Source organism: Bos indicus x Bos taurus, chromosome 21, assembly GCF_003369695.1.
Source record: "Bos indicus x Bos taurus breed Angus x Brahman F1 hybrid chromosome 21, Bos_hybrid_MaternalHap_v2.0, whole genome shotgun sequence".
NCBI classification, from domain to species: Eukaryota; Metazoa; Chordata; class Mammalia; order Artiodactyla; family Bovidae; genus Bos; species Bos indicus x Bos taurus.
Genome location: NC_040096.1, coordinates 16,387,092 through 16,400,260, shown reverse-complemented (window position 1 = coordinate 16,400,260; position 13,169 = coordinate 16,387,092). Strand labels below are relative to the sequence as shown.

Below are 13,169 nucleotides of genomic sequence, written 5' to 3'. Positions count from 1 at the left end.
GAACCTCCGTGATTACACTGGGCTATCCAGATAATTAAAGGATAAACTCTGGTTTCAAGATCTCTAACTTACTGCAATCTGTGAAGCCCCGTTTGCCACGTGAGATAAACACTCGCAGGTTCTGGGAATCAAGACGTGGACACACGTGAACCATTATTCTGCCTGCCACAACTATGCAGTCGTATCAGCCCGTAACTAAACTCATTCAACAGCCAAAAGCAGACAAAAACTACCAGGAGAAAACCTGCACAGACACAAAAATACTACCAAACCAGATCTAGCAACACACAAAAAGGATTATACACCATGACCAAATGAGATTAACCCCAGGAAAGAAAGGCTGGTTTAATGATTAAAAATCAATCAACGTAATACAATCATGGAATGAAAGAAAAAACCCACACAATACATCTCAACAGACAGAAGAAAATATTCAACAACAAAATTCAGCAGTTTCCATGATAAAAATACTCAAATTAGGAATAGAAGAGAACCTCCTCAACCTGATGAAGTCTCGTATGAAAACTCACAGCTAACGTCATACTAATGTTAACAGTCAAAGACTGGATGCCTTCACTTTAAGATTAGAAACAAGAGAGGATGTCTCCTCTCACTATTTTATTCAACTCTGCATTGAATTGAAGGTTCTCCTCAGGGCAATTAGGCAAGAAAAAGAAACAAAATAAAAAGACCGGAAAGACAAAAACTATGTCTATTTTCAACAGGGCTTCCCAGGTGGAGCTAGTGGTAAAAACCCCCCTGCCAATGCAGGAGACACAAGAGACGCAGGTTCCATCTCTGGGTTGGGAAGATCCCCCAGAGGAGCGCATGGCAACCTACTCCAGTATTCCTGCCTGAAGAATCCCATGGACAGAGGAGCCTGGCAGGCTATGCTCCACAGGGTTGCAAAGCTGGACACAACTGAAGCGCGACTTAGCGCACACAGCACATTTGCAGCTGACATGATCCTGGATATAGAAAATCCTGAAGGATCCACTTAGAAAAGTACTAGCTAATAAACAAGTTCAGCAAGACTGTATATTAAAAGATCAATGCACAAAAATCAACTACATTTCTACACCAGCAATGAGCAATCTAAAAATGAATTTAAGAAAACAGTATCATTTACAATAGCATCAAAAAGATATAATACTTAGGAATAAATTCTACAAAAATTAAAGACATGTACACTGGAAACTATCAATCACTGTTGAAAGAAACTTAACCAATGAAGGATGACATAAATGAAAGGAACAGAATTGAGTAGTAATTCCTTACATTTAATAACCAACTGATTCTCAACAAAAGTGCCCAAGAAAAATCAATGGGGGAAGAATAAAGTTGGGCACCTCCACAAAAATCTGCTGTTCACAGCAGCATTCACCTAAAAGTAGAAACAGCCTAAATGCCCATCAACTGAGGATTGGATAAATAACACACAATGTGTCCATATAATGGATTATTATCTGTCAATAAAAAGGAACAAAGTACTTATACTCACTCTGATATACACCTTATATATAAGCTGTTAAGTGAAAGAGACCAGTCACAAAAGGCCAGATACTGCATGACTCCATTTATATGAAATTTCCAGAACAGGTAAAACCATAAGGACAGGAAGTAGAAAGCAGATGCCCAGGGCTGAGGGAGGGGGAACTGGTGAGCGGCTGCCAAGGGATGTGGGGTTTCTGTTTAGGCTGCTGAAAAGCGCCCTGAAGATGACACAACCGTGAATACACTAAAACCGTGGAACTGTACACTTTAAACAGGTGGATTTTACAGTGTGTGAACTTTATCTCAGTTGTTTTCTTACGTCCAAGGTATTCAATTCATGTGCAAACCCATTGGTGAACATAATAAATGGTCTCCAAGTGGCCTGGAAGGAATTTAAGAACGCAAGATATCGCCTATGAACACGTGTTTTGCTTTGTATGAAGAGCAATCATATGACTGCTCTATGTTAGGAAAGTATATGACTTTTACTAACACAGCATGATTAAAAAAATAAACACAAAACAGGAACAGCCAGTTTGAACATTATTAAAATCCCCTCAGTGGTCATGAAATAAACTGCGCACACTTTAGTGTGCTTCCACAGCTGAGCATCACCCACCTCTTTAGATCTGCCTCGCATCCCCATGAACACAAACCCAGCGGGGCCAGACTCTGCCTGCTCACCGCACACCATGCTCACTGCCACCCAACCCTCTACCTTCTGGTCTGTGTCCTCAACAAACTCTGAGCAATTTTCAGCCAATGAACGATCCTTAACCTTCATGATTAAGGATCTGCCTGAAGTCCTGCCTGAAGTCCTGTGCCATCAAAAAACCTTTTATCACCTCTCCAGACCACGCGAACAGCAAATCCCCCGGCCCCTCACAAGCCGAGCTACACCTCTAAGACAGCTGCTCACCAACCAGGCACTTTTCATCACCTCAATTCGGCTAACTCACTCTTAAAACAGTTTTTTTTTTTTTTTAAACAAACAAAAACACCTAGAATTTACTTTTTTCAGCCTCAATTCATTCATTTATCCATTTCATCTTATAACCTCCTCACTTTCTAAGGAGATGATGGCTTTCACCCAGGTTCTTAAAAGAAAATAGCCCTTTTGCCAGTGACAGAGCGCCCCCTAGTCGTGGCACAGAGTAACGGCAACGGCAGGAGGAAGCTCGACACACTGCTTCTACAGAAAGGAACTGTAGGTTAAAAGAAGTTGTAGAGTCATTTTGCAGGGCAATGCGACTGCTTTATACATGCATCATATCTACCCGATCAGTCTACCACACAAGGCTTACAGGTGTGACTTGTTCTCCACTCAGTATCATGTATTATTCATCATTTAATATTCACTAAATCAAATTCAATTTCTGATGTGCATTATGTCAATATATTCATATGTAGATGGTTCAACATTCCTTTGATAATCACAGGAGAACATTTTTGAGTTTATTATAAAAATTCAACAGCAGAAGTAAGGATAAAATGAAATCTGGTGATTTACTCACATATAATGGAGCTTGCTGTGGATTAAGTTTCATGACCCAGGACACTGGAACAGAAAAGAGAGAAATAGATGAGAATCAAATTAAAAGTTATCATCAAAAATTTAAAACCCACTGGAAAAGTCCTAGATGTCAAGCAAGGTCACATGAGCAAAATCAGGAGTCTGGGGTTACAGATACCCAGCTTTCCTCAGAGGTTTGGAAACAGAAGTTCAAGGACTGCAGCATGCCTTGTGGCCCAGATTCCATCTTTACAAGTGGGGAGAAAGAAGTTCTGATTGAAAAACAAAGACACAAGTCTTTGCAGTCATAGGAGATGTTTCAACAACCAACCAACAGGATACTAAAAGCAGTTACCAAAAAAAGAACAGTGTGTGTGCAAGTTACCCTTTTATATAATCTCCCAAACTCATAAGATGCTTCCCCCAGTTACCACTAGGGCACTCAGGGAGGAGGGGAGACCACGAGACAGCCCTCTTCCTCTCAGAGGAGGGGCTACAGGTGGCCTCCATCCACTAGAAGCTGTTGGTCTCCTGAAAATCAGTGGCTGGATTCCCTGTCATTACCCCTCTAAATGAATTCTCACAAAAATCTTAGGAAGAACTTTAGAGAAGACTTACAGCATTATATAATACATTTGTGAATACTGAGAAGCTCACCTTGGTGATTTGACCAGGATTTCATCTAAGCTAAAGTCATCCTAGTCCAGAATTACTTCAGACAGACAAATCTTTTGTTAAATAAACCAATCTCAGAATAAGCTAATCCCATCTTCATAAGAATCAGAGAAGAAGACCCAAGTAATTCCATTCTAATAGATTTTGAGTGTCTTGCTCATAATAGGGGACTGATCAATTACGATCTAGCAGTATTTAAAAAAAAAAAAAAGTACAGGAACAGCATTCAAGGTGCAAAAAGAAAAAGATAAAATCCCATACTTGGCAAGATGCCAGACCAGATCACAAAAACCTAATAATCAAAATGCCAACAACGTAAATTAGAAATCAAAGACCAAATTTTAGAATAAAAAGCAACGCCTGAGCAACCACACATAGCTCAAATAACAGAATCCTTTCAGTATTAAAACTTTTTTACAAATCGGCCAATTTAGTCAGGTTGTGAGTCTAAGAATCAAAGGCTCACCCCAAAAACAGTTAACACACACCTCTATGGAAAAAGATAAATCATAACCAGATTCCCACGCACAATCATCTCCAACCAGTAGCAGGCCATGGGTTTCATTAACTCTGCTGCAAGACGTGCCCACAGCCAGGTGGCCCCACAGGGTGTGACCACCTCCCCTGCCTGCCCCATTCGCCCTCTAGTCCACACCCCCACCCCACCAACACACACACACACACACACACACAATAACAGACCCGCCAAACCCACACACGCACGAACACACACACAATGAGACCCACCCAACACACACACACACGAACACACACACAATAAGAGACCTGCCCAACACACACACGCACACACAATGAGACCCTCCCAACACACACACAATGAGACCCTCCCAACACACACACACACACACAAACAGACCCTCCCAACACACACACGAGGCTTGTTTGTCCTCTAGTCTACATCTCCACCCGCCCAACACACACACACAATAACAGATGCGTCCAACACACACACACACACACACACACACACACACGGCTTAGGGCACTCTTTCCTTCCTGCCAGGCTTCATTTAATGATTCTGTACCCTTTGGTGCTAAAATCACCTACAAAAATCCACACTGAAAACCAAACTTGAGAAATGGAGCAATAGTGAACTCTTTTAGAAAACCTTTGTTTTTCTTTCTTTTTTTTTTTTTTAGGAAAACTTTGTTTTTCTAACCAACAGATTCAAAAAGCAAGCATGGATGATTAAAAAAAAAAAAACAGGAGAAAAGGAAGACTGAAGACGGAGTACTTTCTCAACGCGTTAAATACCCATTTAACTTAAAATTAAGCACCATGCTCACTAGTCTTTTAATCAGCTTTCTAGGTCCTGTTCAGACTTGCCTGGGACAAAAGACTGAAAGAATCTGTAAATGCACGAACCAAATCCATTTGCTTTAACTGACGTATGAAGTATTGCTGACCATCCCAACAGAAGAAACATCAGTGGAAACCAAAACAAGAAGTAACACCTTGTAACCAGACCTGTACGGTTTGGAGAAATCTATGGAGACAGACTAGTGACCTACCAGCCTTCCGATGTTTCCTGATTTGCCAGAAGACCCAGAATGACTGCTGTGTACAAGGAACCCAAACAAACTTCTCTGACACGCCCACTGCACCTGGGCGAAAGGTCTCATGATGCCCTCTGAACTATCTGGAATCGTGGACTCGCCTAAACTTATTTCAAAGCCAGAACCCATACAAGTTGTTCTGATATGAGGATTAAAGAGGGCTGACAAACTGTCTGTCCACCCACACTGGTCAAAGGGACAGTTCATTGTTATGCTGGCAACACAGGCTGCTGGAAGAATAAATCTGTCAGAAGTCATCAAGGTAACGACCCTAGAAGCATCCAATTGCTAAATTCAGACTGCCTTTACGCTTCTTCAATGCTGACAAACCAGGGGAAAGCAAGGACTAACATTTATAGAGCTTTATAGCCAATATCAATAACTTCAGATATGCAGATGACATCACCCTTATGGCAGAAAGTGAAGAGGAACTAAAAAGCCTCTTGATCAAAGTCAAAGAGGAGAGTGAAAAAGTTGGCTTAAAGCTCAACATTCAGAAAACGAAGACCATGGCATCTGGTCCCATTACTTCATGGGAAATAGATGGGGAAACAGTGTCAGACTTTATTTTTGGGGGCTCCAAAGTCACTGCAGATGGTGACTGCAGCCATGAAATTAAAAGATGCTTACTCCTTGGAAGGAAAGTTATGACCAACCTAGATACCACATTCAAAAGCAGAGACATTACTTTGCCAACAAAGGTCCATCTAGTCAAGGCTATGGTTTTTCCAGTGGTCATGTACGGATGTGAGAGTTGGGCTGTGAAGACGCTGAGCGCCGAAGAATTGATGCTTTTGAACTGTGGTGCTGGAGAAGACTCTTGAGAGTCCCTTGGACTGCAAGGAGATCCAACCAGTCCATCCTAAAGGAGACCAGTCCTGGGTGTTCATTGGAAGGACTGATGCCGAGGCTGAAACTCCAATACTTTGGCCACCTCATGCAAAGAGTTGACTCATTGGAAAAGACCCTGATGCTGGGAGGGATTAGGGGCAGGAGGAGAAGGGGACGACAGAGGATGAGATGGCTGGATGGCATCAACGACTCAATGCACATGAGTTTGGGTGAACTCTGAGAGTTGGTGATGGACAGGGAGGCCTGGCATGCTGTGATTCACGGGGTCGCAAAGAGTTGGACAGGACTGAGCAACTGAACTGAACTGAAAACCAGTATCATTTTTTTTTTTAATGTGGACCACTTTTAAAGTTTTTATTGAAATTGTTACCATTTTTCTTCTGTTTCATGTTTTGGTTTTTTGGCCACGAGCATGTGGGATTTAAGCTCCCTGACCAAAGATCGAACCCATAACACCCCTGCGATGGAAGGCGAAGTCTTAACCTCTGGACCGTCAGAGAAGTCCCTCCAACACCAATTTTAATCCCCTTTTAAAAAATACTATTTTCCCCATTTTTTTCCCATCTCACTGGTTGGGGAGGGGGGTGTTTCCTTTCAATGATTGAATTACTTAATATCACCATAAGAGGTGGATGAACCTAGAATTCAAGCCCAGTCTGATGTCACCAACCGACCTGCCCTGCCTGCCTCTAGCCCTCATTCTACAGCCAGCACAGACTCTCCTCGACTTCGTTAATTCAACCATCACTGGGCATCTACAGTGTGCTGGGCACCCTGCTCAAGGCATTGAGAGTACAAACAGAGCTTATCTGAGGACCAGCAGAGAGAAAGCACTAGTGAGAGCCACGGGAAAGCATCAGTGAAGAGGGGACAGGCAATGAGCAGGATACAGTTTTAAATACGGGGCCGAGGGAAGGCCTCCTGGGGTGAGTTTTACCCCCACAGCGAGAGAGATTAAGAAAGCAAGTAATACAAATTAATAGATGAAAAGACCCTCAAACTGGTCCTAAAACCGAGAACTCAAGAGTTCTGATGCTAAACCATCAAACACTCGCTATATACAGTGCATCAACTTATTTCACACATTTAAACAGACTTAATTTACTTGAGAACTGTGTTCTAAAAAAGGAGACTACGTAGTACAGGAAGGCAATCTTCTCAGTCAGAGCAAACGCACTTGAAAACCAACCTATACCCCAAGCCCAGTTTGGAGACCACTGGAGTCTTTGCTTTGTCAACAGACTTTTTATCAAGAGGAAAATTAAAAGCACCATGTCTATCCAATCATTTGATCAAGGAATTTTAAGAGAAAATCCTAAAATGTTTTCTGTCTCTGATATCAAACTAGTGAATAACTTCACAAGCACAACACGTGACTGACGCTGTGGGGCCAGTAAAGGCTGCACGCCATTTGAAAGAGACCATGAAGAAAAAGAACTATCAAAATGCAAAGATTTAAATGACATGGTGTTAGGTATGTCTACCAACTCTGCCACTCCATAGTAACCTGTTACAGTTCTGGGGAAGTCATAAACTTGGGTGTGTATGAAATAATAGTAATAACAAGCGCAGTAAGAGTATTTATTCTCACATTTTGAGTTTTATTTCAAAATGCTCCAATAAAAACCAAACACTTTGCCGCTGTATAAATGGAACATGTTCACTTTATGTCAAAACAGGCTCCCCCAGTTTTAATGCAGCTGTGTCAATCATGCAAATCTACACACCCTGCCACAACACCCAGATGCAAGAAGTCTCAGGGTGGACATCGAGGCTGCGTCCATGCCCCCTCACTGTGTGCGTGCTCTGTCGTGCCCAACTCTTTGTGACCCTATGGGCTGCAGCCTCCCAGGCTCCTCTGTCCATGGGATTCTCCAGCCAAGAGTACAGGAGTGGGGTAGCTGTGCCCTCCTCCAGGGGACCTTCCCAACCCAGGGATCGAACCCAGGTCTCCCACACTGCCGGCAAGTAGTTTTATTCCTAGTTTCTTACGGCATCTCCACACTGTTCTCCATAATGGCTGTTATCAATTGACATTCCCACCAACGACGCAAAAGGGTTCCCTTTTCTCCAAACCCTCTCCAGCATTTATTATTTGTAGATTTTTTGGTGAGGGGCTTTCTGACTGGTGTGAGGTGATACCTCATTGTAATTTCGATTTGCATTTCTCTAATAATGAGCAGCCTTGAACTGCAAGGAGATCCAACCAGTCAATCCTAAAGGAAATCAGTCCTGAATATTCATTGGAAGGGCTGATGCTGAAGCTGAAACTCCAATACTTTGGCCACCTGATGCGAAGAACTGATTCACTGGAAAAGACCCCAATGCTGGGAAAGATCAAAGTTGGGAGGAGAAGGGGACAACAGAGGTTGAGATGGTTGGATGGCATCACTGACACGATGGACATGAGTTTGGGTAGGCTCCAGAAGTTAGAGATGGACAGGGAAGCCTGGCGTGCTGCAGTCCATGGGGTCGCAAAGAGTCGGACACGACTGAGCGACTGAACTGAATAATGAGCAACCTTGAGCATCTTTTCATGTATTACTGGCCATCTATTTGGAGAAATATCTGTTTAGGTCTTCTGCCCATTTTTTGACTGGGCTATTAGTTTTTCTGCTGTTGATCTGCATAAGCTGCTTATATATTCCGGAGATTAACCCTTTGTCAATTGTTTCATTTGCAATTGTTTTCTCCCATTTTGACGGTGAAGCTCAAATCAGGTGCTCTGTGACTACCTAGAGGGGTGTGAGGGAGGTTCAAGAGGGCGGGGACATATGTCTACCTATGGCTGATTCATGCAGCAGAAATCAACACAATAAAAAGCAATTATCCTCCTATTAAAAATATAAAAGAGAGCAAGAGGAAAAAAAAGTCTCAGGGTGCTGCTGATTAGAGAAGCAAAGACTGCTGCAACGATCCCTTCCTGTCCTTTAACATACACTAGTATCAGCCTTTTCCTCACAGGATGCAAAGCACAGCCCATCATCAGAATATACCAGCACTGGGCGTGCAGCGCTGACCAAGTTTACCAAAAGTTCTGGAATGTTTTGCACCTCGCTCTACCTGAAAAATGACAGTGCAGAAACTCAGTCACTACACAGGATCACAATAAGCCTGTTTGACTAGTTTACGGGACGGACAGGACAGAAAGCACTTCCAACAAGCAATGTGCCTGAGCAAACAAATGCAAAATCTTACCAGGTAAACCCCCCCACCCCGAAGAAAAAATACATACCTAAATAAAAATTGGAATCCTTAATAAGCGTCAGCAAACATTTCTGTAAAAAGTCAAACAGTAAATATTTTAAGCTCTGCAGGCACAGGGTTTCTGCTGCCATATGTATGACTGGGTGTGGCCATGTTCCAATAAAACTTTATTTACTAAAAGAGGCAGAAGTCTAGGTTCAGCCAGTGGATCACAGAATGCCAACTCCTGGTCAAAAGCTAAAAAAAAAACCAACTCAATAATCCAAAGAAACATTATGTCCTCATTCAACAGTTTTATATGTCTCAAAGATATTTTCCATCTTAAAAAAAAAAAAGCACGTCTCAATACAGGAAAGGCATAAGTCCCCTGTTACAACAGACCAGAAAGGAGTAAAAAGACCTGTTTTTTCCCCTCAATGTCAAACTGAATAATCTACCAGCTTTACTAGAGGTCCCTAGAGCTGATAAAAAGCAAAGCAATTAAAACAAGAACGTCTGCACCCATACGTCTGTAAACATAAACCAAACTCACTATCCTTCGGTCACAGTTACACTTTACACCAAAGAAGCCTTTAACAGGTGCTCCTGTTAAAGCCAAATGTTCAAGGAGGGGCAGCGGGCAAGTCACAGGTGCCCCCAACACCACAGCAGGTAATTATACTGAAAACTCTCTTTTCCTAAGGACCAGCTGTCCACGCCTAACAAACTCGGCCTGGTTTTTGCCATTCACAACAGGGAAGCATCTAAATCCACAAAAAAGATGTGCAAACTGCCCCCTAAACACAACCACCCCAGTCTCATTAAGGCAAGGACAGCTGTTTGGGATGCAGCCAGGCATAGATAGAGTATTTCTACCTGCAGGGTATTTCCATGGAAAAGTGTGCTTCAGATGAATTTCCATGGCCAGGGACCTGGCTACGACTGGGCTAGAATAAATCCTTCAAAACCCACAAACATCTGGGTGGGGGTTAACATGGAAATGACAACGCATACTCTGGATTCTTGCAGAACGGTCAACATTCAGGTCTTCCTCAAGGAAAACAACAAGATTCAAAAGACTCTCTCCTTCATTCCTAAGGAGTCTGGGCTGCTGGCTATAAACATATCATGCACTGGCTGAGGGCGGGAGCCAGGAATTCTGAACAACAGAAAAGGAAGCACAGTAAAGGGGTAGATAGGCTTTTCCTGGTGAGGATGTCAAGTTCTACCAAAAAAAAAAAAAAAATACTACACATACCAAGTATATTTTCTGAATAAGGAACTGAGGAAACTTTATGGAAGTCTCGTATATGTCCAAGCTCTTCTGTTTAAAGATTCACTCACTGATTAACTGAGCAGTGAGCTTTAAGCAGTGATGCTCAAACCTCAGGGCACATGATCATCTGTTGGCACGTTCTCAGATAATGCCAATTCTTGCCCAGCCCCTCCCTGCCTACTTCCACCATCAGAGTCCAAATCAAAAAACCTAACCTTGTGATGTTTTCCTTTGAAATCACAGCCCACACTTTTGGAAACAGTGTTGAGACTCAGATCAGGTGTCTGGTTGTCATGGCACAGTGAGCCTTGCTCTATCCCACCCTCTCATGACACGGTGCTTACTACACACCAAGATAAAAGCAAAGCACTAGTCAGAAGAGGGGTGGGAGGGGAAGGGGGTGCCTCGGAGAGGCTGTCAGGACACAGAGTCTAACAGAGGGCAATACTCAACAGGAAAACAAAAGGATACAGCAAACTGAGACAAAAACCCAACAGCCGCACTCATTTGATTTATTCTTTATCAGTGCCGCATTACCCAGTAGGCAGAATGACCCAGAATTTATGGCAAACACACACACACAATCAAAGGAATTATCGTGGAATAAAACAAATCAGAACTTTGTCACAACGGTTTATCAATTAAAATAAAGAAATTTAATTTTCAAACTCTGATTTTCTCACATTCATCTTAGAACTTGCTCTAAAATTCATATGGGTAAGCACACCATAGTCTTTAGTGACTGGGGCCTCATTTTCTATATATATGTTTATAACATCTGCCTGGCAGGTAAAGACTTAATAATGGTAGATAATCTCATATTACTGAGCCCTTAAAATAGTCCACGGACAGCTAGATGCTGAGCTTTAGGGACAAATACAGCTTTGCTACCATTCACTTGCTAAGTCATGTCCAACTCTGACTCCATGGACTGCAGCACGTCAGGCTCCTCTGTCCTCCACTATCTCCCAAGGTTAGCTCAAATTCATGTCCACTAGTTAGTGATGCTATCTAACCATCTCATCCTCTGCCACCCTCTTCTCCTTTTGCTTTCAATCTTTCCCAGGATCAGGGTCTTTTCCAATGAGTTGGCTCTTCGCATCAGGTGGCCAAAGTATTTGAGCTTCAGCATCAGTCCTTTCAATGAATAAAGTGAAAGTGAAAGTTGCTCAGTCATGTCCGACCCTTTGCAACTCCTATGGGCTACACAGTCCATGGAATTCTCCAGGTCAGAATACTGGAATAGGCCGCCTTTCCTTTCTCCAGGAGATCTTCCCAACCCAGGGATCTAACCCAGGTCTCCCGCAATGCAGGTGGATCCTTTACCAACTGAGTCACAAGGGAAGCCCAAGAATACTGGAGTGGGTAGCCTATCCCTTCTGCAGCGATCTTTCTGATCCAGAAATTGAACTGGGGTCTCCTGCATCGCAGGCAAATTCTTTACCAACTGAGCTATCAGGCAGGGCTAATTTCTTTTAGGATTGACTGGTTTGATCTCTTTGCTGTCCAAGGGAGTCTCAAGAGTCTTCTCCAGCACAATTCAAAAGCATCAATTCTTCAGTACTCAGCCTTCTTTATGGTCCAACTGTCATATCCATGCATGGCTACTGGAAAAACCATAGCTTTGACTATATGGACTTTGGTCAGCAAAGCAATGTCTCTACTTTTTAATACACTGTCTAGGTTTGTCATAGCTTTCCTACCAAGGAGCAAGTATCATTTAATTTCATGGCTGCAGTCACTGTCCACAGTGATTTTGGAGCCCAAGAAAATAAAGTCTCTCACTGTTTCCATTGTTTCCCCATCTATTTGCCATGAAATGATGGGACCAGATGCCATGATCTTCGTTTTCTGAATGCTGAGTTTTAAGCCAGCCTTTTCACTATCCTCTTTCACCTTCATCAAGAGGCTCTTTAGTTCCTCTTCACTTTCTGCCACTAGATTGATATCATCTGTATATCTCAGGTTGTTAATATCTCTCCCAGCAATCTTGATTCCAGTTTGTGATTCACCTAGCTAGGCATTTCACATGATGTACTCTACATAGAAGTTAAATAAGCAGGGTGACAATACACAGCCTTATTGTACTCTTTCCTAATTGTGAGCCAGTCCATTGTAGCTTCTTGTTCTGCATACAGGATGTTCAGGTAGACAGGTAAGGTGGTCTGGTACTCTCATCTCTTTAAGAATTTTCCACAGTTTGTTGTGATCCACACAGTCAAAGACTTTAACATAATCAATGAGGCAGATGTTTTTCTGGAACTCCCTTGCTTTCTCCATGATCCAACAATGTTGGCAATTTGATCTCTAGTTCCTCTGCCTCTTCAAAACCGAGCTTGTGTATCTGGAAGTTCTTAGTTCACATACTTCTGAAATCTAGCTTGAAGGATTCTGAACATAACCTTGCTAGCATGTGACATGAGCACAATGGTATGGTACCTTGAACATTCTTTGGTATTGCCCTTCTTTGAGATTGGAATGAAAAGTGACCTTTTCTAGTCCTGTGGCCACTGCTGAGTTTTCCAAATTTGTTGGCATGCTGCGTGCAGCACTTTAACAGCATCATCTTTTAGGGTTTTAAATAACTCAGCTGGA

At 42.6% G+C, this 13,169-nt stretch overlaps 1 protein-coding gene across 14 annotated transcripts in view; it reads right to left on the bottom strand.

Annotated features, from left to right (window-relative positions):
- AKAP13 (A-kinase anchoring protein 13) overlaps positions 1-13,169 on the bottom strand; it is a 324,450-nt gene that overhangs the window by 231,372 nt on the left and 79,909 nt on the right. For all 14 annotated transcript variants that reach the window (XM_027522117.1, XM_027522121.1, XM_027522127.1 and 11 more), the window contains exon 2: positions 3,009-3,052. In XM_027522117.1, the coding sequence (XP_027377918.1) occupies positions 3,009-3,041 (33 nt within the window). In that variant the 5' untranslated portion in view covers positions 3,042-3,052. The remainder of the gene's footprint in view (positions 1-3,008; positions 3,053-13,169) is intronic.